Source organism: Pristis pectinata, chromosome 8, assembly GCF_009764475.1.
Source record: "Pristis pectinata isolate sPriPec2 chromosome 8, sPriPec2.1.pri, whole genome shotgun sequence".
In the NCBI taxonomy this organism is placed as follows: Eukaryota; Metazoa; Chordata; class Chondrichthyes; order Rhinopristiformes; family Pristidae; genus Pristis; species Pristis pectinata.
In genome coordinates this window covers 8,074,312-8,102,254 of record NC_067412.1, presented here as the reverse complement: position 1 = coordinate 8,102,254, position 27,943 = coordinate 8,074,312, and the positions used below count along the sequence as shown (strand labels likewise).

The 27,943-nt window shown below is 41.1% G+C and overlaps 1 protein-coding gene across 3 annotated transcripts in view; it reads left to right on the top strand.

Moving 5' to 3' along the window:
• Window positions 1–27,943, top strand: part of caskin1 (CASK interacting protein 1) — a 563,705-nt gene that overhangs the window by 520,565 nt on the left and 15,197 nt on the right. For 2 of the 3 annotated variants that reach the window (XM_052021714.1, XM_052021713.1), the window contains 5 exons: window positions 4,352–4,462; window positions 7,149–7,301; window positions 8,752–8,853; window positions 17,928–18,066; window positions 25,354–27,384. In XM_052021714.1, coding sequence (XP_051877674.1) covers window positions 4,352–4,462; window positions 7,149–7,301; window positions 8,752–8,853; window positions 17,928–18,066; window positions 25,354–27,384 — 2,536 coding nt within the window. The remainder of the gene's footprint in view (window positions 1–4,351; window positions 4,463–7,148; window positions 7,302–8,751; window positions 8,854–17,927; window positions 18,067–25,353; window positions 27,385–27,943) is intronic. The other variant, XM_052021715.1, reaches the window with a different exon arrangement.

Genomic DNA, 27,943 nt, shown 5'->3' with positions numbered 1-27,943 from the left:
TGCCTGACCCACTGAGTTCCTCCAGCATCTTGTGTGTTGCTCCAGATTCTAGCATCTACAGTCTTTCTCCAAATATTTTTAAGTTATCAGGTAGGAATTGACAAATCGGTTTATTTGCGGTTTACTCTTATCTCAGGGTGATAGGCAGGCAGTAAACCTTTGATGTGTTAATGATGAGTAACAGGTAAGTGTCAATGTCGTATTAAATCAACAGGTTAATTTTATTCCAAAGGATTTGGAACACAAAAGTAAGAAAGCCTTGCTGTACATGTATAGAGCTCTGGTGAGAACAAAGCTGATGTCTGCAGCTTTGGTCTAAAGAACACAGTGCGCCATAGATTCACTAGATTGCTTCCTGGATTGATGAGATTGATATTTGAGGGGAGATTGACGAACTTGTCCAATATTTGCTAAAATTTAGAAGAATGAGGTATGATCTCATTGAGACAAAGGTTCTGAGAGGGATTGATAGCGTGTGTGCTGGGAGGCTGTTTCCTTTGGCTAGCAAATCTAGAACGAGCAGCGTAGACTCAGGATAAAGGGTTGTCGTTTAAGACAGGGATGAATAAGAAAATATTTACTCAGAAGGTTGTGAACCATCTGAAAGTCGATATGAAAAAGGTTCATGGTACTCAGTCATTGAATCTATTGAAGGGTGAGATCAATAGATCTTTTATACCAATGAAATAAAAAAATATTGGGCTCAGGTGGGAAAGTATGACATAGGTTGACCTACAATTGCATAGAATGGGTGGAGCAGTCCTGAGTCTCAGGGAGAATTACCTGGTCAGAGCAACAGGGAGAACTACCTGGTCTTGTTTGAAATAATGTCTTGGGATCTTTTGCGTCTTAGAGTGCAGACGGGGTTTGGTTTAACTTCCCATCTCACAGCGCATAGTCCTTCAGTATTGCACTAGGAGTATTGGGTTACGTTACATGATCAAGACCTTGAATTGGGCTCTGAACCCAAAGCACCAGCTGACACAAACAGGAGTACAGTTTTGTTCTCTGTCACTACTGCTTCTTGCATAAAATGACAGCAGCAGCACTCTGTACTCTTGTTTCCAAAATGTAGTTCCTTTGATTTCAAGAGGACTGAATTTTGTCAGCATAGTACAAAGTGCAGCTATTTTTACATTGTGAATTTAATGAATTTTACCAAAGACACATTTCCTGAAATGTATTGAAGCAAACAATGTTAAAAAATTCATCCAGTTTTGTAAAAGAATTAGCGTTTGAATTTTAAGTCCATGCCATACTGAACATTTGCCTTGACCAGACTGAAAATGTGAGGACTAACCAATCTAATGGGCAGATATGATGATGTTCTCATGAGGAGAGTACTCTGTCTCTCTCAATAAATGACAGTGGTGCTAAGATACAATTGCTCAAATCTATGTTCACTGAATCATTATTGATGATGTATCTTAAATCAGTTGGCTGAATAAGCAGGTCCACAAAAATATTTTCAGTATTCTGGGTGTTATCTTCATCATACAGACATGCACCTATGATCAGATTATAATTTTGAAATTTCTAAGGTGTTTTTGTTTTTGTGCTGCATTTTGACACTCAAGTATTAAATGGCAAGTCTTGTGCAACTCTAACCTTGCAGGTGTATTAAATACTAATTGTTATTCATGGTGGTTTCATGTCAAAGACGTGTATTCTTAAAATGAATTGGGATTAGAGAGAGGGGATTAATTGGGGAGTTTTTCAGCCCTTGTTTTAATTTATATGGGGCAAAAAATTGTCCTCTATTTTATGTGCTAAACCCACAATACATGCACATTGACATTCTCTTCTGAAATTTAGTTCCATTGAAGCCAATGCATTTTCCATTTTAAATATTCTTAAATCTAGGACTTAATATGCCCTTTTATAGTTTAATTGTTTCATCAAAAGATATTGAAAATGCTTGAACTATTAAACAAAATACAGTATCTTCCAAATACTTGGGGAGAGCACACAGGTGATCTCCTCTTCTCCTGCTTCCCACATGTTCAAGGCCTTCTGTGAGTGGTGGCTAGTGGACTACCTGAGCAGGAAGCGCACCAGCTACCTGCTATTGAAATGTAAGTGCAGTCAAGAGGGGTTCCTGACATGGAGTTCACCAGGCAGTAACTTTGCAAGTTACTGAATACTCTTGATCAGTTCCCCAGTAAGCCAATATTTATGCTCAGTTCCAGTGTGGGCATTGCTTTTACCAAGTTAACCAGCAGAGAATAGAAGGTTGTATATCAACCATTTGTATTGTGATAGCTATGAATCTAAATTACAAAACGATTTGCCTGGGATTTATACTGCCATTTTCTAAACTCCTCTACCCCGTCCCTAACCTGCACAAGAAGCAACAAGCATGAAGAGTTTATAGATTCATCACCACCAAGCTAATGACCATTAGTTAATTGCCTCTGTGCTTCTTTCTCCACTATCTCTAAGCCAAACAAACTAGCAGTCTTCTTTCCAAAGCAGCCTCATTTTTTTCCTGCCTTCTTCAAGTTCCCCGTAGGGTTCATTAGACCCTACATTTTGCATCTGAATTCCCTTAACTTGTCCTGTTTCCTGAATGACATTCTTGCATTCTATTTAACTACTGTAGTTTTGGACAATATCTGAAGACTTGAAGCGCATTAAATTGAGATTTAAATTTAAAGATTCAAAAAAAATTAAATAGGAAAAAGCAGGTCAAATACACAAAGAATATATTAAAGATTCTTTAGCCTATAAATAGTCTATTCATGCCTAAGGATGTTGAAATTTTACTAGCTTTGGCATTTTGCTTGGTGTGGCTGAAGGAACAGCCAACAGGTCACTTTACTTTGTGGGTCATCATTGTGGGTTTCCAGCTTTGTTTCGCTACCATGAGAACTTGAATATTGTCGGTCCAACAACATCGACTTCTGCATTCACTTTAGTCCGTTACTCAACCAAGGAAGCTTTGTACTGCAATTGCAACCAGCATTAGTAAAAGAAGATGAAGTATTTGTGTAACCTTACAAGGAAAAACCTTTGAAAGAAATTCCAGACATATGTGTCAAAGGAAGGATTTAGACTCAGCAAAACTGAAGAATCAGCAATATATTTCCATTTCAGGATATGTGCAATGCTGAGGGGAACCTGGAGGTGGTGGTGTTCCCTTCGCCCTTAGTGGTAGAGTTTGCAGATTTGTGACATCATGTCAGAGTAGCACAGAGGGAGACACTGGCCCATCCACAGAGCACCAGGAAGCCTCAACCTGTTGATATCAAGCAGTATCAGGTGGGCAGCTGCAGAATCTCATGAGGATTTTTGGGAGAGGTTCAGGAATTGAGGGAGTCTAGGTTAGGCTGCAGGCTTTGGGTAGTGCAGCACCTACGACTGTTGGGGAAGGTGATTGGTATCTGAGGGGCAGAGCTGAAGAGGGCAACCGGTGATAATCAGAGGCAGTCGTCTCACTCTAGGAGAGAGCAAGAGGCCAGCAGTTAGAGCGTTGGGGACAGCAAGGTTACAGGATGCCGGAGAGCAGGGGAAGAGAGGAATAACAAAAGAACTACAAGGGAAAGGGGTGAGCAGAAGGAAGGACCCGAAGGGGATGCACTGAGAATAGGGGCTGACTGAACGAGGCATCTAGGGGAGGGGGAGAGAAACAGGGAGACTCCAGAAGACTGAGGGAGGGGTAACTTAAAAAGGGAGGGATCAGAGCAGTGGATGCATAAGGAAATGTGGGTGGACAAGATCACAGTTGTTTGTGTCTATATGTATGGGTGCCTGTGGTCAGAGAGTGCATTTATGTGTTTGTGTGCACATATGTGCCCATGTACATACTATTATACAAGTATGTAAAGCAGAGCCTGGTCTCCAATCATTTTGGCTCTTCTTGTCCATCTCTGTTAAGCCTGTGTGGCAACTAGTGTGCGATGTTCAAAGAATTCACACACAGGCATCTTGAACTCTCAGCATTGTAATGAAAGCAAAACATCCTTGGCTCTGAGGAACTACCTGATAAAAGTTACCATGATGGAATAGGATTTTTTTCCCTTTTGGTGTCAAAGGATTACCAAGTGGGAATGGGGTCCTTACTTGCAATTTAACTTTGCATTAGGCAACTTCCAAGACGTAATACATGGTCACGATTGTCAAGTGTGGCTGCATCATGTCAACCCATCCTTCCATTTAGTTGGCTCTGTAGTGTTCTGTGTTGGACCATTTCTTTCTGCAATATCACATGCTGCTTTAAAATAACTCAGCATTACTGTTGAAGACTTAACTACCTCCAGACCTCTGGAGGATGCGACATCTTAAGGTTAGATTTTTACCACCAAATTCTAACCTGTTCCCATTCCATTTTCTTTTGTCATCCTTTATCCAGAGCCCAGAGACAGTTTTTAACTGGCTCAGTGAATTCCAACTCCAGCAGTATGCTGCTAACTTTATCAATGCTGGCTATGACATTCCAACCATCAGCCGCATGACCCCTGAGGTAAGTCTGCAAACAGCAGGAGGAACTAGTGGTAAAAGCGACTGAGTGAGATGCCTCTGTGTGACATTGGCCTCTGAATACTGCATGTGTTTGAACAAAATTGCTTTGCCTACTACCTGAGCAAAGGTGAATTGGTTAAAATGGCAGACAAAACCATTTCATACAAACTCATTAATACTTATCAACTAATACGCACAACGAGGCTTGTGCATTAGGCACTAACGGAAAAGTACTCGGCTGTAATCATATTCCATTGCATATCATCTGAACAGTGAAAGTGCATGAACTAAAAGCTGTTCCTGATTATTTAGTCAGAACAGTTTCAAGGGAAACTACAGGCTCCTTAGACCATAAGACCATAAAGAAACACTACCCAGTTCCCAGCGTTAAATCATTTATTGTAGTTTTACTGAGGATGGCTTTGGCTATTACACAGACTGTTTGCAGTGCTTTGTCATAAATTATATCATTCACTGCTATATAGTCCAACACTTCTACATCCTATTTTCTCTCAAGCCCTTTCCTGACGTGGTCTTTCATGCAGATTGACAGGCACTCGTTGGCCTCTGCCACCATCAAAGTAGCAAACTCCACAGGCCACTCACAGTGACATTAATTCTTCCAATTCCATTACATTTTAATCTGACACTATTGCCCTGAAAATAAAAGAATAAAGTTCTTTCATGAAATATATTGCTTTTGTCCATTTTCTTATCACCAAGAATGTCCCCCTTTAGGTTGCAATTATGGTTAGATGATTATATATCCATTTACAAAAAGAAAAAAAAAGAAAACTTAAATGATTAAGACTCAGAGTGATAGATATTTGGCACGGTGGTGTAGTGGTTAATTCATTGGACTAGATATATGAATTCAAATCCTACCAAGGATGTTGGGGAATTGAATTTCAACTAATTAAATAATCCTGGAATAAAAAGCTGGTAACAGTAGCGATGCAGTAAAAGCCCATATGGTTCACTGAGAAAGAAATTTGCCATCTTTATCTGGTATGCTTTACAACTGACTTCAGGCCAACAGTAAAAACAGAAAAGTCATGCACCATGTGTGGAGAGAGAAGTAGAGTTAGTGATTCAAGTCAATGAAATTTCATCAAAATTGGGAATAGTTAGGGATAGGTTTTAAGATGGACTGGAAGGTTGAAGGGGAGAAGAGAACAAAATGTAAAGTCTGTGACAGGATGGAAGGCAGGGGAGATTAAATGGCAAGAGAGAGATAATGCAAGGCTACAAAAGCCTAGAGAAGGTGCAATTTAGAACAATTATCTGAAATTATGAAAAGAATATTGGAAATCTAGAATAAAAATACTGGAATTGCTGATAATCTGACATTGTTGGATTCACAGTTGTGTCTGGAGTGGTAAAATGTGACTAGTTGGAAGGTGAGGTACTGCCTGAGGCTTGGAGGGAAAGGGCAGATTGTGAGTTAGACAGAGAATTAAAGTTATTTACTTTCATCACAAACTGCTGGTATTCCTGATCCATTTGGACCCCTCCCTCCCTCCAAACGCTTAGCCACTCTCGATCTTTACATAGCAAATTGCCTATTATTCACTGCTACATAATCCAACTCTTTCACATCCTATTTTCTCTCAAGCCCTTTCCTGACGTGGTCTTTCATGCAGATTGACAGGCACTCATTGACCTCTGCCACCATCAAAGTAGAAAACTCCACAGGCCACTCACAGTGACACAAATTCTTCCAATTCCATTATTTTTTAGTTCACGCCCACTGCCCCTTGAAGTCAAAATACAGTTTTTTCATAAACTATATTGCTTTTGTCCATTTCAAATTCTTATCATTTTTTTAAGTTGCAGTTATGGTTACATGGTTATAAATCCATTTAAGCAAAAGGAAAAACAAAACTTCAAAGGATAAAGACAAAGAGTACACAACTATATGGTTGCCTCACAACTTCCGTCTGAAAGCCAATCACTCAGCTCAAGGACATTTAGGAATGGACCCTAAATTGAATAGAATTGGGCAATGCCCTAAATACAACTGTCTATCCTTCCTTACCGAGACACTGGTATTAGATGTAGTCATTAATTCTCCCTTTAATTTAAATAAAGTATAGAATGAGCACTAACAAATTCTAGATCAATCATTAAAACCTGTCATTTAGATAAAAAGCTCTTGGTATCATTATCATTGGTCTCCCTTTATATTTTATCCAGCATCAGAAACCACGATGTTATCACCTGGCAAATAAAATGGCCACTCTGTGTTGGCCAAAAGCCTTCTAGTCCTGTGCCAATGAAAGTTTGCATGAATTAGTGTTGGGAATTACTCTGCATATTGGATGGAAGGTGTCTGAAGCCTGGAGTTTGCTGTTAATGCTTTCCAGAACATGTTAATAATGATGTATGGATTGAACTACAGCAGTGCAGGATAAGCAAAAGTATCTGATCAGAGAAGAAATCAAACATTTAGATTTGCTGAAAATAAGGAAAATTAATTGGAAAGTTACTGAAAGCTATGGGAGAATAGCACATGTATACGGTTATATGAAATTAAACCTCGGGCAGAAGGTTGGTGGAATTGGCCTACGATGTCCCCCTTCAATCCTCTAGACTAACCTTGTTTGGGCATTGACCCTACACAAGACTCTCTGCTCTTCCTTCCTTCACATTTTACCCCTGATCTTTCCCCATTTTTCCTCTCAAAGGCTCCCGTCTCCATTCAGCCTCCTTCAGCTAAGAAGGAGGATGAATGTCGAGCACGTGATGGACTTCTCCTCAACTTTGGCACCAGCTCAGTCGACAGGAGGCGTGCAGCCTCAGGGGCAAGACATTCTAAGCCAGACTTACCTCCCCCAAAGGTGAGAGATTCTAATAACGTGCAGCATTCAATTAGCCGACCAGAAAAACTCTTTTTCATTCACTGATCCAAAACTCCAGTCTAAAGGAAGGGGGGTTAGATAGTCCTTAACCTCTGATTCATTGAAATAATATATTTCACCAAACAAAGACCAACACCCAACCTAGCCCTAAACCTGAAAGATTTTATGTAGATCTGAGGCATCAGGTAGAAGCTTTAGAGGGGGCTCCAGGCTTTCCAAACTACTGATTCAAGATTATGGGAGAAAATCTAACCTAATCCATCCATCAGGAAATTTAATGGAATTTTACACACCAGATGATTTTACTTTATATTCAAGTCAGTTTTGGATAAACTTGAATAGCTATATTGGAAGATGTAAAACTGCTATTCCCATGGGTCTTGGAAATTGGGTTAATAATGGCCTTATGTGGAAAGGTAACCTTGCATTGGACATTTTAACTGACTAATAACAAGATGCTTAGATACTCATCTTCTAAAGTATGCACTAAGTAAGCAATATAGTGGTGAGAATGCACTGAACTCTGCTTCTGAAATTCCATTCCATTAAAGTCAATAGAACCAGTATTCAATGTGCATATGTCACTATATCATGCATTTAATGCATTTAACAGAGGACAAATTTCTATGCAATTCAGTTTAGACTTAAACTGGCAATTCCTGGGTTGTTCCATGATCTTTAGATACGAGTCTATATGAAGATCATTGTCAAGATCTTTGTCAGTAGAAGTCTGGAACACTTTGGCATGATATTGGCCTCTTCGAGTGCCCTAACATACAGTCTATTTCAAGTGAGATCATAAAATAAGAAGCTGGGAATTCAAGGTCACTTATATACTCCTTCTCCCCTCAAAAACCCACCCATAACCCAGGGGTGGTAAAGAACGTTATGATAACCCCACTTCCTGGCAAGTTCAATGCAGACCATGGCTTCAATCCCAGAAACCTCTGTGAATCTGTCTTTGAGCCCTCAAAAGGACTTATGAGGGTAATTTTAAATGAACCCAGGCAGCTTGATCATGTCGAAGTGGAGAAATATAGGGCTGGGAAAAGAACCAGTTCCACAGGATCCTGTGAGTTGGGCTAAAATGACCCTGTGTAATTGAGCAGTACATATTGGACCCATTACAAAACACAACAAAGAAATGAAATCTCATTCCAGACAACTCATGCCAATGTCGCAGGCTTCCCCCATTAATACATATCAATTATATCAACTGCTTTTTTGGTGCACTGATGTTGAGTTGAATCATCTGCAACCCAACTCTTTAGAAAGTTACAGTTGGTATTGGAAGGGTATAATTTCTGACTGGCTTTTGGAAACCACTGATGTCAGTTTAGTAACTGTTAGCTATGGCCTAATACCACTTCCATTGTGAATGTCACCTTCAACAATGGCATCTTCAATTGTAACAAACTCTGTGTTCTAGGATCTAACAGCAATTGGAGTAACAAAACCTGGACATAGGAAAAAGATTGCCATTGAAATAAATCGCCTGAATATCTCAGAGTGGTTGCCCGACTACCAACCAGTAAGTCTTATCACCTGCTTCACTATCAAAAGGCTTATTCATTATTAGTCAGTGAACAGTACGTCCTTGACCTTCCCTCCAACACCAATCCATGGCATCTTCTTATCCTGAACCCCAAACCTAACCCAAATCCAAATCATTTTTTTTACATCTCAGCCACCATCCCATTCATTCCAAAATGTTTCAACCTAAGTTGTGTTGTAAATTGCCAGCATGTAGGATTCATTCAGTGGGTAATAAGCACAGGAAGGATGGAATTTAAAAACAGGATTCATAGCAGGACAAGCAGGATCTGAAAGAGAAAGGTGTGCTAACAATCCAGCTAACAATTCAAGTCATTGTTCAAATGCTATGATGAATTGAACTAATCATTAATATAAAAGCTAATTTCTTATGGCATTTAATACAGCCAAATTTGAGTCGAGTGACAAAACAGAGGAAATTTAAAAAACAGCTTCAACTGACTTCAATGGAAAAATGAAATTGAGGGAATTGTATAATAGATGTGATAGGACCATAGTGGTTAAGTTCTGGACCAGCATCCAAAGGCTTGGGGTATTGATCTGGAGATTTAAGTTCAAATCCCACCATGGAATGGCATGGAACTTAATTTCAAGGAATTAAATAAATCTGTTTTATTTTGAAGCTAGCATTAATAAAGGTGACTATGATACAAATGACTATTGTAAAAGGCCATCTGGTTCAATAATGCTATTCTTATCTGGACTGTGTGACTCCAGGCTCACTTATGTGGTTGCAACTTAACTGTCCTCTCAAATGGGTCAGCAAACCACTCAGTTCAGCAGAAATTAGGGATGGACTTGCAGAAATTCCACATATTGGCAATGAATGAAAGGATATCTGAATCAACAGTAACCATTAAACACTTGTGGGAAATTCTAAACAGAAACTGTATAAACTGATTTTGAATCCTTGATCATTCTGTGGTCACTCAGAACAAACTGTGAAACAGAGAATTCAATTCAATGTCCAATCCATGGACATGAAGGAGGTATCGAAAATATATATTCGGCTGCTCTGGCTCAAGCACCTAAAAGTAAATTACTTACTGTTCTACCTCTACACTTGTAAGTTAGTTGAAGAACATTTTTACATAGGAACTGCTGGGCAAAATTGGCCATCAAATTCACCTTCTATCATTCTGTTGGTTCTGTGATACAATTCTGATGGGAGTGGTCGACAAATCAGAATGATCAATCTCTATCAAGGACTCTACAACAGACCCAGACATGAAGTGAGGAAACCCCTAGTGGAGGTGAGATAGGTCTAAATCTGCATGTTCCTCCCAAGCATGCAATGCTTAGCATATTATCATATCTGAAATTACTTGTGTACTATGTCCCACAATGTTATGTTCTCAAAGAAATGATCTAATTTACATTTGAATCTATCTATACTAATGCTTCAGCTGTCTATCCATGGAGTTTGTTCCTTAGACCTGACTATTCACGTAAAGAAATCAGAATGTTATATTAGTGACAAAGATGTCAATGCATTTGTATCAAATTCCTACGCCTAATGATTTAACAGAGAATTTTAATGCATTTTGTTTAAATTAGGAGACATTTTTAATCACATGTAGTGATATAGTATTGTATAGGCAATGTATTCCTTCATCTGAAATTAATTTCCACAGCAGCTGAATTTTCAAGGTGACTCCAGTATGCATATACTATATTGTGAATCTAGTACAAATGACCAAGCAAAGATTTTTGCCCTTGATTTGAATTCTTTAATGCATTTGTACACATATTGTGCAGCTCATTGAGAAGGTCATTCTTTTTCAACCTCAAGTATTGTGTATTTGCTTACATGCAATATTGGCAAATATAACAATTTTTCCATGAACTTTCCAAACAGAAAAAGAAACTTTTTGAATATTTTTAGTTGTGGGGAAGAAGAGTTTGAAAGTTCTTCTTTTGGTATTGTCTTTCTAGATGGGGCTCTGGTAAATATGGTCAGTATGGTAATGTGGAAAGTTTGAACTATCAAGGGCTAAAAGCTTCTACCAATCGGATTTTACGCATTTCTTTTCTACATAGACAAACAACCTTTGTCAGCCAACCTCATCCATCGAATTTTTCTTCCTGAATTTTTAACATGTTTTTTTTTTGTTAAGGTGTTGGCAGCTGGCTGGATGAAAAATTTTGTACAAAATATCAGTTTCATAATTAGGGATGACATGGTAAAGTGAAAAACCCAGGGTTCAAGAAGTGCTAGGGATTCAGAGATAATCCTGTTATATTTTGCATCAATTGCAATGGGGCTGCAGTTGTTTCAGGTCACTTGTGTTATTTCCAAGTTGCAACTAATTGAGCAAATGCAAGTACATCAGCTTGTCACATTTTGGGTAACACCAAATTCCAGAGGTGAAAGGTCAATGTTGTACTCCAATAGCCACCTGATTTAGATCCCATACTTATTTTTAAACACTGTTTCATGGGCAGGAATTCCATTCAGAAGATTATAAGAGTAAGAACAAAGGAAGTCTTGCTACAGTTATGCAGCACTTTGGTGAAATCACACCTGGAGCACTGCATGTAGTTTTGGATCTTCATATTGAAGGAAATATATGCTAGCCTTGGAGGTGATGCAGCACTGATTCACTAGGTTGATGACTGGGATGAAGAAATGTACAGAGTAAAATTAGGTTTTACTCATTGGAGTTTGGAAGCCATCCAAGATTTTGAAAGAGATTGACAATGTAGCTGCTGAAAAGCTGTTTCCGTTCTCTATTATATCTAGAAATGGGGAAAGCATCATAATAGGGGATCAGCCATTTTGGACTGAGCTCAGTAGAAATTTATTTGCTAAATGGGTTGTAAATCTTTGGGATTCTCTGTCCCTTAAGGCTGTGGGTGATCAGTCCTTGAGTATATTCAAGGCCGAGGTCAAAAGTTTCTGGATACTAGGGAATCAGGGACTATCTAAAAGTCTGGCAGGAAAGTGACTTTAAATGAAAAATCAGCCATGATCTTACTGAATGGAAGAGCAATCTCCAGCAATATATAGCCTATTCCTAATTCTATTTATTCTGTTTTTACAACCTTTATCCACAGCACCACAATAATTAACTGCAATTCAGACTGACTCGTATTATAAAGCCAATTAGCCTGCATCTAATTCTGTTACATTCCAAAATATTTTAGCCATATTTCTATGGGAATCCATGCTTGAAATTCATCAATATAAAGTAGAAATGGGTCAGCTCAGTCATTTCAGAAACAAGCCAAATATAGGCACAATCCATTTGTACAGGTAGGTCAGACTCGAAAATGCCAAATTTGCTGAAATACACAGCTTGATTGTTAAGATTTGCTCCTGCACTTTTAAACTGCAATATATATCATCCACAAAGTTATTGAAGGTTCAAGGTGATTGCACCCCAGTGACCACTACTCAGCAACTGAGATATTAGTGAACAACCGGATAAATAGCGGGGTCTGAGAAATAAGCAAAGCAAATTGTGGAAGGACAAGGATAGGGGAAGAGTGCATGAGTTCAACATCGGGTACGGAGAGAAAAATTAAAAGAGGAAATAATACGTTGAGAGAGGAGAAAACAGGCAGTCAGTAGCAATTCTCAAATCTGTAAAAAGATACCTTGTTAATTATCAGATGTAACTTTCTGTGATGAATTTAATTGGCAACATATAAGCAAATGTAGCAACTTCATGTAATACACTGGGAGTTAAGGGAAAAATTGTGGTTTCACCATGATAATGTTGCAGAGGTGCAGATCCTGCAGTAGTATGTGGCAAGTCGTAGTTCATGGGGTGACTCTTGCTCACAAGTTGTTGTTGATTTGCACATTGGGGTACATTGTTCAGTCAATTCTAGCCTGATACATCATACAAGTGGATCATAGCTGACCAAACCATGAAAGGGCGTGACTAAAGTGGAAATAAATCTATGTGATAGCTTTAGCAGCAGATTAGAAATGAAAGAAACAACAGTGAAGATTTTTCATTCAGGGTTTAATGTTGTTTAAATGGTAGAATGTCCACTTTGTTGCTAGAACACTACTTTATCTACTGAAAGAATTTGCATATCAACACAGCTTTTGAGGTTCTGGTTTCAGCTTGAAATACACATAACTCCATATGATTGGTACATTTTAGCATTTGGAGTTGTTGGTGAGGCCATCACCTGATCCCCAATTTTAGCAGTTGCTATCTGGATACCTAGTAGTACAATATTCTTCCCATTTTTAGCCCCAATTTCACTCTATCTCCTCTTTCTCATCCTCTTTTAGCCCAAGTGGCATCCCTCTGGAGGAGAGGACAGAGGACAACACTACTGATCTTCCAACAATACTTCAACTCTATGGCCAATTTTTTCATCTAGTCATTCTGTTGCTGCCAGAATTACCCAGTTAGAGAGGCAACAGGGTTCAAGAGGCTGATTAATTAGTTCTACCTAAATGTGCACGTTTCACTTTATACTTTTGGTTATTCTAAATATGGCAGCATCTCGTGCTGAGTCTCTATTACAGCATGGCCTCTGATATAAACTGCACTGTTTATCAACCAATGGTTAATAAAATATTGCATCTGAGCTGTATTTATTTAAAACATTGTACATATTTATGAGTGGTTGCTAAAGGTGACATAATTGAGAAAGTTTACCATGCCTGGAAATCTCTATGAAAAATGCTTTACGGGAACAAAAATGCACTTGAACTAACAGTCCAACTCTGTTCTGCTTCACCTTCCAGCTCATATGCTCTGGAAGTATCAGAAAGAGCACTAGTCACTGTTAGCCATTCAGAGGGCACCATTTTTAATTTTCTTTAAAACTTTGGTTGGGTGAATCGATCATCCAAAAGAGTTGATTTTCTATTGTCTTTACAAAGAAACCTATGGCTTTCATAATCTAACATATTGATCTTGGAGATTTACAACCTGTGGTCTAAATCATCAGCTTTTTCCACATAGTAGATCAAAACTGAGTCAAGATATCATTTAATGTTACATGTTGGTACAAACCGAACTCAATACTGTTCCTGGTAAAGTACCTCACTAAGCAGAAAATAATGATGTGAATTTCACACCAATTGATATATGATCTAACACTTCCAAAGAGCTTTGGTCATGAATAATACTATAGTGCTAGTTGGATCCTGGTTTAATAGGCATGATACATTTGGGAACTTTTAAAACAACCACATGTAATAATCACCCAGAGAATGGAAGAGCGAGATCGTACTATCTACTATAACCACAAAATGTGACATACAACTAGTTTTGTAAGTAATCACAGTTTAAGTAAAGGTAGTGGGCTTCAATTGACCCAACTTTTATTAAGGTCTGATTTTAAAAAAGGAGCTAAAGTTTGAAATGCAATCTGAAAAATATAAACAAATTCATTAACTATTCCTGCATGCATCTGAGATATTTCGTTAATGTGGCATGTGTGTTAAATGTGCTTTCTTTGTATTTGTGAAGATTGTAAATTGTGTTTATTTTGCATTGCATGAAAAGCAAAAATATATCATCATGAGGAAATAAATATGTATAAATAAACATCTTTCTGCAAGTTGAACTGCACTATCTTGCATACATAGCAGACCTGATTTTTTTTTTGTTTTTAATATTCAATTATTAACATATTCTTAATACATTTTCCACCACTGATAGAGGAAGGAAACTCCATTATGATACCATGTATAATGTAAATAATAATGTAAGATTGCTAACTAATTATTGATATAAAAGCTGCATCCTAGTGTAGTTTTGCAATGATTTGATTGTCTGACTAGATCTTTAGCTCTTTAGCCCTGCATATCCAGTCTTATCAACTGAATCTCTGTTATTGCATCAAATTATTGATAGGTACACAACGTCCATTGTATATTAGACAGCATTTTCACACAGTTGTCACTTTAACATCCTGTATTCCCAGCATCAGCAAAAATTCTGATGGAGTTACTATAAATAGATAAGATACAGTGTAATGTTTGCAATGCATGTCTCTGTGCGTGCTAAATTGCTGATAGCATAGTTTCTGTTCTTAATTCAATGGCAGTTGGCTTGCAAATACAAACTGAAATTTAAATGTTTTTTTTGTTTTAAATCTGCATGACTCTACAACTGTGTTCACTTTGTTCTGAAAGTACAGTAATATTAACTCCTGAGATGTGACTTTATGTTTGATATGTGTGCTTACCCTCGAAGTGATGATGTTATGGTTTCTATTAACATAATAAACCATACCAAGAAGGCATTTCACAGGAGTGTTATCAAGTAACTTTTGACACTGACTCACAAAAAGAGATGAGGCCAAATGTTGTATCATGGAGGTAGGAACTCAGGAGTATCTTATGAGAGGAGAGGTGGAGAGATAGAGAGGTTTAGGAAGGGAAATCCAGAGCTTTTTGCCTTAATAGCTGAAAGCATGGCTGCTGGTTGTGAAGCAATGAAAATCAAGGGTGTGTCAGAAGCCAAGATGAGAGAAGAGTGAGGATTTCAGAAGGGCTAAAGGAAGTTAGAGAGACAGGGAGGACCAGTGGGATGGAGAGATTTGAAAGCAAGGATGAGAATTTAAAAAATCATGGCATTGTCAGACTGGGGCATTGTAGGTCAATGAGCATAGGAGTGGTGAGTGAACAGAACTTAGAGTTTGGGATATAGATAGTAGAACTTTGTCATTGCATTGCAAAGCACAAACTCTAATTACTTAAAGTCATATTTAAATGTGAAGTACTCTCTCTATATAGCTTGTAAAAGGAAAGGTTGGCCCTTTATTCTTATGTGAAAGGAATAATTACACATTGTCTTTAGTAGCCAGGGCTTGATTTGTTGGGTGCACTAGTTATAACAGAAGCACTCTATTAATAAGAAAAGAAAAACTTGTATTCATACAATGCCTTTCATGACCAGGACATCTAGACTCTTTTACAGCCACTGAAGTACTGCGCTATTTAAGGGTAGCCACTGTTTCAATGTAGGAAACATAACAAACAATTTCTGCACAGAAAGCTCTGATCAGCAGCAATGAGATGGTTATTTTTAATTGATGGATAACTGTTGGCCAGGAGTGTAGGGAGAACTCCCTTGTTTTTCTTCAAATTAGTTCTGTGGAATCTTTTACAACGACCTTAAAGGACATTTGGAGATTCATCCCAAAGATGGCGCCTCTAACAGTGCAGGACCATCTCAACACTGCCCCGGGATGTTAGCAAGCATATACACTGTATTTTGTAAAATTGTAGTCATATCCCTGGATGAGACACTTGAACCCACAACCTCCTGATTCAGGTAACACATTATGGTAGCAGGAAATCCTGAATTTTGGGGGGGGTGGGGGGGTGGTTTAAGAATTATGTACACAGATACAACATATGAGATATGTCAGACTGAGACTTCATGTAGCAGATTTTCCACACACTCCACAGTGGTTTTTCATTTTTCTTACGTACAGAAAACTCAAGAATTTACAACCTAAATAGCAGGAAATTTATTTCGAGGGCAAATATTTGTACTCTGTAACCAACCCTGCTGTGAAATTTCAGAGCTAGGCAGAGTAAGCTGGCCTCAGTTCCCCCTTACGTCCCTGTGGAAAAAGGCCCAGACTGCAGGCCTGAGTTGACATTCAGATTTACTTGCCCATGGCTACACTTGTGAATGTGATGCATGATGGCTGTGTTGATCTCAAGCTGTTTGAGGGACAGATCACAACTTTCTTCGAAAGCTAAGGCATTTAATGAGCCAATAAAAAAAGCATATCAATGAAGAAAGAAATTCTAAATTTGTGAAAACATGCTGAGAAAAAGGGCTGAGTATTGGTTGCAATTTCCCTCAAAGCAAATTCAGTGCTGTAAACTTTATATGAATACTTGTCAAAATTACACAATGGCTTTGGAACAAGTGAATCAATAGATCCTTTGTCTGAATATTTTGCAGACCAGCCTATCACTATTTCCTCAAAGCTTTCTAGGCCAATATAGGACAGAAAGACTCTTCTGTTTATCTTGCCTCAATTAGGTCCTCTGTGCCTTTTGATTTTTCATGATGATCTCCTTTGACTAAGAGATGAATTCTAAAGAGCATATCTCACCCCACCCTCCCTTTTATTCAGTTCTGTGGTTAATGTACTTCTTTGAAAGACATGGCAATGAGCTGCTATGTACTGTAGTTCCAAGAAAACTCCAGAATATCACGGAGCTTTGAAAGGAGCATCTGAAAGCTGTCAACTCCTGCTTCCAGGATTGCACTTCTTATTCAGTTCTTCCTCCAGATAACCTGACGGTGGTTTTACTAATAACACCAAGAACTAAGTCTGTAGACTTTGGAAGTATATTTCATGGAAGTATCATGTGTTTCCATGGTGAGTGATTACGTGGTATGGCAGTCCTGTATTTTTGTGCTGGATATTGATCTTTGCTTCTTTCCCATTCACAACCTCATTCAAGCTACACCAAGCTTGTTGTGGAACCCACAATTTGCTGGGCACTTATAAGTATGAAAAGATTGGCAGGAGCAGATATAAATTATGCTGCAGTTAAAAAATTAGTTTATTTAATAATAACCTTTGAAGCATTTACAATTGTAAAGTGGTTTGTCTGCTGAAACTTATACCAACTGTGATTATTAGATCCTGCCTTTTAAAAATAACATGTAGTAATCTAAGTAAGATTTTACTTTTCTCCAGTTTTTGCTGATTGTCAGAGGGGGTAATTATAGCAAACTTTACAACAAGCAGGTGCCGTTCTGGTCATGGAAATTTTATTCCTGTGATTATGCAGATCAATTTTAGATGAAGCCTGGATTGTAACCTAGCCAGCACAATTTCAAATGCACTTTGGGTGAAATTTTCCCAAAGCAGAAACTTGATATATTAAGTTTGATGATAACTTCAAATATGCATGTGACATTTGAATTGGCCACATTACATAGAAAGCCCATCAAGTAAGATGCAATCCTAATGCAATTTTGATCCTAAAATTCAATATGTCAATTGACCCTTTGTACCTTCAGATGAATTGGTTTGTAATTAAATCTTCTTATTTTAGTGCCAAACCACTCTCAATGCTTTTCTGTTTCTTTTCTCAAGAATGATCTGATGGAATGGCTCTCAATCATTGGCCTTGCTCAATATTACAAGACACTCGTGGAGAATGGTTATGAAAACATTGAGTTTATCACTGACATCACCTGGGAGGACCTTCAGGAAATTGGCATCACAAAGTTGGGTGAGTGCTGGCCATTCTACATTTGCCTTCCTTTTTTTGGTTGTTTTAGGTACTTTGTGCTTGTAGCCCATAGGTGAGCAGAAACTGGTTTATAACTTCAAAGAACCTTGTGGTAAAGAAGCCAAAGTCCTACTTTCCTGGTGCTTCTCTATTACTGTTGAGTATGTGTCTCAATGGGTTCTTAACCTTTAACAAAGTCTGCTGCAGAATGTGCAGCATATACATGTCATGTGGAACTCAGCAGTATGTTCAAGAGTTGTTCCCAACCCTATCTCGAACATTCTACAAAATATTGCTAAAACCCAGTGAAGTTAGCACGACACAATTCTTAAAAGGGTGAAAGTATTAAACACTCATAGTTCATAATCAGTAACAGAGTTACAATGCACTGAAACAGGCCCTTCAGCTAACTATGTCCATGCTGGTCATTAAGTGCCTATTAATACTAATCCTAATTTCCAGTCCCTGCCCATAGCCTTCTATACCATTGCATTTTAAGTGCTCATCTCACTATTTATTAGATATTGGGAGAGAACCTACATCCACCAATGCCTCACGATGTGCATTCCAGATTTCAACCATGCTCTAGTTGAAAAAAATTCAAGTCCCTCCAAACCTCTGACCCCTTATCTTAAACCTATGCTGTCTATTTCTGACTCCTTACCTTAAACCTGTAGATGTTTCTGCTGTGGAGAAAAGCTTCTATCTATCCTAGCTATGCTCCTCATAATTTTGTATACTTTGATTATGTCCCTCCTCAGCCTTCTCCACTCCAAGGAAAACAAATTCTGCATATCCAGTCCAAAGTTATCGCTGAAACATGCCATCACAGGAAACATCAAGGTGAATCTCCTCTGGACCCACTCCAATGCAATTATGCCCTTCCCATAGTGCAGTGATAGGTATTATAAAACCTTTCAAATATTCCCTTTCTATCCATTTCCTTTTTCCAGTACTTCCAACAGGTGGGTCCAGGATGCTTTTGTTTTTCCCTAAATACTTAAATGTGTAATAACTCCACTCTCCAAATGATGCTATTTGAAAGACCTAAATCAGTTGTTAAACAATGCTGTTTGCAGTTTCTCAGACCAAACACTATTTGTATGGTAGAGTTGTAGTTATCAGACTTGCAGTCAGAGTTCTGGACCATTGATCCAAAGACATGAATTCAGATCCTACCATGGCACCTGGGAAACTTAAATTCAAGTAATGAAATGAAAATCTAGAAGTTCTGCTGCGAATTAGAGGCTAATGGAACATTGCCCTTCAAGGGATATGAAGTAGAAAAATTTTGATGTAACTTTACATTGTCCTAGTGAGTCTGCAGCTGGTGAACTATATACAGTCTTGGTCTCCATATTTAAGGAAGGATAAACTTGCATTTAGGCAGAGCAGAGAAGATTCATTGGGTTGATTCCTGGGATGAAAGGGTTGACATATGAAGAGAGGTTGGGCCTATACTTATTGGACATTAGAAGAAAAAGGAGCAACCTTATTGGGTCCAACACTAGATCAGCCATGTTATTAAGAGGCAGCGCAGGCTCAAGAAGATGATAGGGCTACTCCTGTTCCCATTTCTTAAGTGCACTATACATACAAAAATTAGGTTTTGAGAAAGCACCTGATTGTGGGTCACTCTCCCAGTTCAGCACTGAGTGCCAGCTTATATTCTTGTATTCATTTCTGGAGTAGGGCTTGAACCTGCTGACTCAGAGGTGAGCAAGCTACTCATTGCACATCTTAGTTGCAAAAACAAAACAAAGGGTTGTGTTTTAATGCTGGGATGCTTGAAACACTAATGTTGATAAACATGAATGGAGATGTATAATTTATCGGGGGTCTTTCTGGGCACATGTTATTGAATGTTTGCAACTGACCATCTTTTGATTGTAAAGGTCAATGGAGAAAGAGAACTTGTGAAAAGTAAAATTGGCACCAGATATATGATTACTCACAAAGTAATAAAAGAAGCTTCTCATTTAAAAGTCTAGGGAATGGGAGTGTTGTATTGCCCTATACTGAATAGCACAAATAAAATCCTTTCAGTATTTTTACTGAGGATATTTTTGACCTGCCTTTATTGTGCATGGACTTTAGAAATCGCAGCACAGTAGATAGCCTTTCATTACACTTTTTTTTAACCAGTGCAGATTTCTCAACCATAGGTGCAGGGAGAACAAATGCCCATATTCCCAAAGGTACTTCGAAAAGGAAGACTTTTTTTTTACAAAACCTTTCAGTACTTTTTTGGGACATCCCTAAGCTCTCTGCTCCGATTGAATTAGTCTCAAAGTGTAGTCACTGTTGTAAAGTGGAGAACACAGCAGCCAATCTGTGCACATCAAGCTGCTACAAGATATCTTTATTAGTCACATGTACATCGAAACACACAGTGAAATGCATCTTTTGCATAGAGTGTTCTGGGGGCAGCCTGCAAGTGTGGCCAAGCTTCCGGCGCCAACATGGCATGCCCACAACTAACCAGTACGTCTTTGGAAAGTGGGAGGAAACCGGAGCACCCGGAGGAAACCCATGCAGACACAGGGAGAAACCAACATGATAATCTGTTTTAATAATGTTGAATGAGATAGAAATATTGAGTAGGCCACCTGATTCTTGCTCCTCTCTAAGATCATCATGGCGTCTTTTATGAGGCTTCAGTTTACATCTCATTCAAAAATCTGCACCTTCCTGCAGAGCAGCAGTCCTTCAGAATTGCACAAGCATGTCAGCCCAGATTTTTGTCCTCAAGTCTTAGGTGTAGGTCTTGAAACAACAACCTTCCAACTCAAGGTGCGACCAATTGAACTGCAGCTGACATGGAGTTACTATGAACCTATAATCACTTCAAAATAACCATACTTTTGAAAGCAAATTTGGTGGCGTTTCTCCCTTAGCCGAATGACCATTGGATATTTGTGGTCATAATGGTTGAAGGCAAAGCTATGTTTTGAGTTGTTATTTTGTAGGATGATGTAAATAATGGGCAGAAGGCAGGGATCAGTTTGAGTGTAAAACAGGTTGTTGATTGGCAGCATTTTACATTTCTGTCATGATTCTTGTTGAAATAAAACAGGTTGCCTACTCATTACAGCTTATCTTACACTATCACACAATATCAAAGTTAGCCCATCTACATACAATTTTCAGTTCTAATTGGAAGTCTGTAGGTGCAATTCTGCAATGTCATCCTTGCATTTTCCTCCTTTGGCCCTTGATGATCTTAGTTAACAGCACCCTTTCTTTTCAGTGTCTCAATATTCTCTCTTAAGCCGCATTCAGATGATCTGAGATCTTCCCATTATCTCTTGCTATCTTTTTAAACAGGTTGTTGTTCTTTTACCCTTGTCCTTCTGTCTTTCTCCCTACTCATGATCTCAGTTCTGTCGAGGGTGCATACAAGAATGGGCCAGTATTTTCACTGAGAAATGTTGTGAACCAGTCCATGAAGTTCTATACAGTAAAATGTGCCAAAGATCTTTAAAAAATCTTGTATTTGCATAGTGCCTTTCCAGATATTCCTGAGTAGGTTGCACTCTGTTAAGTATTTTAAAGTGTAATGTAAACACTTTAATAATGACCAAATAATGTTTTTGTAAGGTTGGCTGAGAAATAATTATTGCCAAAACATTAGGGTTAATTCCATGTTCATCTTTGAAATAGCTCCTTGGGATTTTTTCCATCTACCTGCAAGAGTAGGTGGCCGTGTTTCCAAGTTTCCTCTAAAAGATGGATAGCACAGCACTGCTTCAGCATCACCCTACAGTTTTGTGACCAGTATTCTGGACCAAGGTTTTGGTGCCTTGGATCACAAGAACATAAGCATTACGATTAAGCCATCTGACTCTTTACATCTGCACTGCCATTTACTGGCCGATCTACTGCAGCACCAGTTTCCTCCACTATTCCCTTATTTCTTGATTCTCTCAATATCCAGAAATCTATCTTTGTTTTAAATGAAATCAGTGATTGAGCCTAAACAGCCTTCCAAGGTAGAGAATCCCAAAAATTTACCAACCTTTGAGTGAAGAAATTTCTCATCCTGGTCCTAAATGGTTTAACCTTTATTCTGACCTTAAGACTGGTTCTAGATTCCTCAGGAGAAATATACTCCCTGTAGCCATGCAGCAAGAAAGTTATAAGCTTCTAAACTCTATCTGCTGACTTTCCTTTGTCCAATTATTTCTTCTCTATGTGTTCTGTTATGATATTAATTATCAATTACAGCATTTTCCCTTCTACTCTTGTTAACAGGTTGGCAGTTTCTAGTTTTCTCTCTCCCTCCTTTCTAAAATGGTGGGGTTAGATTTGCTACCCTCTAAACTCCAGGAACCATTCCAGAATCTATACAATTTTGAAAAACAGCCAATACATCGACTATTTCTAAAGCCACCTTTTAAAACTCTAAGGGTAGGTAGCCAGGTTCTTATGATTCAATTGGCTTTTAGTGTCACCAACCTCTTCAGTATTTTTTAACTAATTTCCCTCAGTTCCTCATTTTTAATAGACTGTTGGTTCGCTATCATTTCTGGCAGGTTCTTTTTTTGCTTCTTCTTCCTTAAAGACAAAGTATTTATTCAATTCCTCCCCCATTTCCCATCAATTCTCCTGCCCATCAAGGAGTCATATTTGTGTAGTGCCTACCTATAGAAACCGTTGGTTTTGTTTCCCAACGGTTGACGCTCATGTTCTTGCTCCTCCTTCACTAACTCTAGGGTGCTCCCAATCCAAATGCCTATTTCCTTTGACTTAACACCATCACTAATTGCTCCTGTCAGCCATGAACACACTATTATTGCTGCTAGTTTCTTGTGCCTTCAAGGACTTTTTTTTTGCAAGTCACATCCATTTTCAAATACTATCCTCTCTGCTGTCAGTTTTTAAACATAATCTCCCGCTCAACCAGTCAACTCACCCCTCCTATCTTTGCATTTTTCTTTGATTAGTTTCAAGATTGTTCACTGGTCTATTTAATCATGGTCTGAACCAGTGATTTGTAACTCAGCCCGAGAGTAATGTTTGCTTTTTTTATACACAGCATTGAACCATTTGTTTTCAGTTAATCAACCCCTCTGTTGAACAAATTGTTCCCAAGCCACCTATCATTCTATCTTATTATCCAGAGGCATGCCAGAATAACTACAGATTGCTTAACACTAAACTGAAACAGAAACCCAAGAATTTTAGACTAGCCTTAACTATTTTAATCTTTGGAACTAACATTTTTTTTTGTTCATTCAAGGTAATGTGGGCTTTGCAGGTTAAGCCAGCATTTAATTGCCCATTCCTAATCGTCCTTGAGAAGGTGGTGATGAGCTGCCTTCTTGAACTGCTGCAGTTTTTGAGGTATGGGTATACCCACATTGCTGTTGGGGAGAGAGTTCCAGGATTTTGATCTAGTGATAGTGATAGTGAAGGAACAGTGATATATTTCCAAGTCAGGATGGTGTGTGGCAACTTCCAGATGATGGTGTACCTATGCTTTTGCTGGTAGAGATCATGGGTTTAGGAGGTGCAAACGAGTCTTGATGGGTTGGTGCAGTGCATCCTGTAGGTGGTACAAACTGCTCTTACTGTGCTTCAGTGGTGGTGAGTGGTTGTGGATGGAGTGCCTATCAAGCAGGTTGCTCTGTCTTGTATAGTGTTGAACTATGAGTGCTGGTGAAGCTGGACCAGGCAAGTGGAGAGTAATCCATTACACTCCTGACTTGAGCCTTATAGACAGTGGACAGTCTTTGGGGAATGAGGAAAGTTCCTAACCATTGTGTATATGGCTACTCCAGTTCAGTTTCTGGTCAACGGTAACTCCTAGGATATTGATAGTGGAGGACACAATGATAATGCCATTGAATGTCAGAGGTGATAATGGATTTTCTCTTGTTAGATATTGTCATTGCCCAGCACTTGTATAGCACAAATGTTACTTGTCACTTATCAGCCCAGGCCTGGATATCATCAAGGCCTTGCTGTATTTGGTTATGGACTGCTTCATTATCTGAAGAATCATGAATGGTGCTGGACATTGTGCAATCATCAGTGAACATCCCTACTTCTGACCTTACAGATGAAGGATGGACATTGATGAAGCAGCTGAAGATGGTTGGGCCTAGGACACAGCCCTGAGGAATTTCAGGAAGAGATGTCCCGTGGCTGAGATGATTGACCTCAGATCACCACAACCATCTTCCTTTGTGTTAAGTATAATTCTGACCAGCAGTGTGTTTTCCCCCAATCCCCATTGACTCCAGTTAAGGCTCCTTGATGCCATACTCAATCAAATACCACCTTGATGACAAGGGCAATTACTCTGATTTCACCTGTGGAGTTCAGTTCTTTTGGCCATGTTTGGACTAAGGCTGTAGTGAGGTCAGGAGCTGAATTGGCTCAGGCAGAACCCAAAGTTGATAGCACTATTAATTATCCCTTCCATCAATTTGCTGATAATCAAGAGTAAACTGATGGGACAGTAACTGGCCAGGTTATATTTGTCCTGCTCCTTTAGGATAAATCAAAATTTCACCTAGTTAGGTTTTTGTGAAATGAATACTTCACCAGTCTTGGTGGCAGATGTGTTCATTGGAAAGTGTTGTAACAAGTGGAAAGGCATTTCATACCTTCCCTCTACTTAATGGTTTAGGGACTTTTACAAAAAGATATGCATTTCTATAGAACCTTCAATTTCACCCAAACCATTTTTCCTACAAATGATGCATGTTTATTACTGTAACACAGGAAACACACCAGCAGATTTGCTCATATCAAGCTTCCATAATAACATGACCAGATGGTTATTTTTCAGTTATATTGATTTAGAGATAAATATTGTCCAAGACACCAGGAATAATTACACTGCTGTTTTGAAGTTGATGTAGACATGAATGACCTAGCTCTCAGAGAAAGCAAGGACCCAGTTTAAGGATTGTGAAAGAAATGGAACCAAGGTTCCAGGTCAAAGAACCTTTATAAATAAAGGGTTTGAGCTGAAACATTGAGTCTGTTCCTTTCCACCAATACTGCCCGACTTTGAGTGTTTCCACATTTTCTATTTCAGCTTTCCAGCATCTGCTGTTTGTTTCATTTTCATTTAAGGAGTGTGAAAGTGCTTTTGAAGGAGAAATTCCCCCCCCCAAATCAGTACTCTATCGAAGTGCCAAACTTTACTTTGGTGAAGTTTCTGCAGAGGAACTTAAATCTACCACCTTCTGACTTGGGTTGCCACTGTAAGAGGTATTTTGTTTTATTGTTAAAAGTGCTGGAAGATACTATGTTTTTGTTTTGTCCCATCAGGTCATCAGAAGAAGTTTATGCTCGCGGTGAAGAAGCTGGCCGAAATCCAACGAGCTTCCAGGTACGACTCAGGCACCCTGAAGAAGAAAGCCCCGCAGTCATTGGAGATTGTGGCCATCGAGTCTCCTCAGGGCGAGAATGCCGAATGCCAGTCTCCCAAAATGTCCACCTTCCAAGACAGTGAGTTGAGCAACGAGTTGCAAGTAGCTATGACCAGCGCCAGCGAGGCCAAGGACCAAAGGCAAGTGGGCAACCATGCGGCACCTGCTCCGGAAAGCACAGCGCACCACCCGCCAGGGGCTGGCCAGGAAGGCGACAATGGCAGCGGGAGCAAGGCCAAGGCAAATGGCAGCACTCCAGATATGCCAGGAGCCGGGAACCACCTGCAGAGAGCCGCCCTGTCCAAAAGCCAGGAGAACCTGGACGCGCCCAGCCACCGACCTGGCTTCGTCGACCACCTCGGCCCCGCCAAGCGGGCACACCGCCAAGGGGTACAGAGGGCCAGCGTGCCCCCAGCACCCGGGAAACCAAGGGGACCCTTGCCCCACGGGCACCACCAAGCCATGGTCTCCATGTCCACCTTCACCCCGCCGCAGACACCGACCAAGCCCGGGCCTTGCTCGCCTCAGACCCTCAACGTGCCCCAGGCCACGGCCAAGGTCAAGCCCATCCCGCAGCTGCTGCAGGCCGAGCGCCCCATGTCGCCGCGCTCGCCCACCCACCGGGGCTTCGCCTACGTGATCCCGCAGCCGGCCGAGGCCGCCGAGGGCACGCCGGTGGTGCCGGTGCTGCGCCTGCCGCCGCCTCAGGCCGACGAGGCGGCGGCCTCCCACCACGACCCGGCCAGGCCCAAGAAACGGGCCCACAGCCTGAGCCGCTACGCCGTGTCGGACAGCGAGCAGGAGAAGGACGAGCTGACCGTACCCGACGCCGGACCCTACGCCACCATCCAGCGGCGGGTAGCCAGGAGTCACTCGGCCCGGGCCCCGCCGCCCGCCGACGCCGGCGTCAACCGGAGCCAGTCGTTCGCGCTGAGGCCGAGGAAGAAAGGGCCGCCGCCGCCGCCCCCCAAGCGCTCCAGCTCCGCCATCTCCAGCACTAACCTGGCCGACGACCTGTCACGACCCGGCACCTGCGAGGAGGCGGCGGCGGCCGATGACCAGCGGCGGGCCAGCGGCCCCGGAGCGGTGGAGACGGGCAGCGCGGGAAGCGTCCGCTCCATCGCCGCCATGTTGGAGCTGTCGTCGATCGGCGGCGGGGCGCGGGCCCTGTCGCTGCGCCGCTCCTTCAAGGGGCAGAAGCTTCTGGAAGGCGGCGGCGGGGGTGCGGGCGCCGCCGTCGCCGCCGAGCCCGCCCGGGTGGCGGTGGCCACGCCGCTGGCGGCCGCCGTGAAGCGCGGGCCCCGCGACGCCATCGGCCTAGACGGCGAGGTGATCAACCGGCGAAGGACCATCAGCGGCCCCGTCACCGGGCTGATCGCGGCCGCCCGGCGCGACAAGGCGGAGGCCGAGGCGGCCCGCGAAGGTCCGGCCGAGAGCCTGCCGTTCGCCGAGGAAGGCAACCTGACCATCAAGCAGCGGCCGCGGCAGCCCGGCGCCCCCAAGGCCGAGGCCGACATGAGGCCTCCGCCCTCGGGCCTGACGCCTTTCGAGCTGAGGAGAACCAAGGCCAGGCCCGGCCAGGAGGCGGCCGCCTTCCACCTCATCGAGTCGAGCACGGTGAAGCGGAGGCCGAAAGCCCGGGGAGCCGAGTCGCCGCCGCCGCCCGACGCCCAGCTCCACAACGGCACCACCGCCTTCAAGAGGAGGCCCGCGTCCGACATGGCCGAGGGCGAGACCTACCCGAGCTTCCTCACCGTCGGGGACCTGCCGCGGAGGAACAGCGAGCAGGGCCCGCAGGCGGCCAACGGCGAGGCCCGGAGACCCGTCAAACCGCCCGTGTCCCCCAAGCCATCCATCAGCCAGCCGGCCAAGAGGCCTGGGCCGCCGCCGGCCACTCGGAAGTCTCCGCTGCCCGGCGCTGCTAGTCCAGGTACCGCTCACACCATCACATTTCAGTCCCTTCCTTTATTTATCTCGCTTTAATTTCGCCTCCAAAGGCAAACTTGCCTCTGACACTGTTGCAGCCTCATCAGAATTTTTATCCCCTCCCTCCCAGGCCCGCCCAAAGGGGCGTCGCTGGCTATTGGTATTGGATTATTGTTGTCACATGTACAGTGACAATATTTGGTTTGAGTGCCATCCAGACAGATCATTCCGTATAGAAGTGCTTGGAGGTAGTACAGAGGGGGGAAAATACAGAATATAGTGTTACAGTTGTAGAGAAAGTGCAGTGCAGGTACACAAATAAGGTGCAAAGTCAAACTATTGGTTTATTATTGTCACTTGTACCAAAGTACAGTGAAAAACTTGTCTTGCATACCATTCGTACAGATCAATTCATTACACAGTGCCTATATATTGCATTAGTACAGAATGCATTGAGGTAGTACCGGTAAAAAAGCAATAACAGAGTAAAGTGTCACAGCTGCAGGGAAGTGCATTGCAGGTAGACAACAAGGTGCAAGGTCAAAACAAGACATAAGATTTAA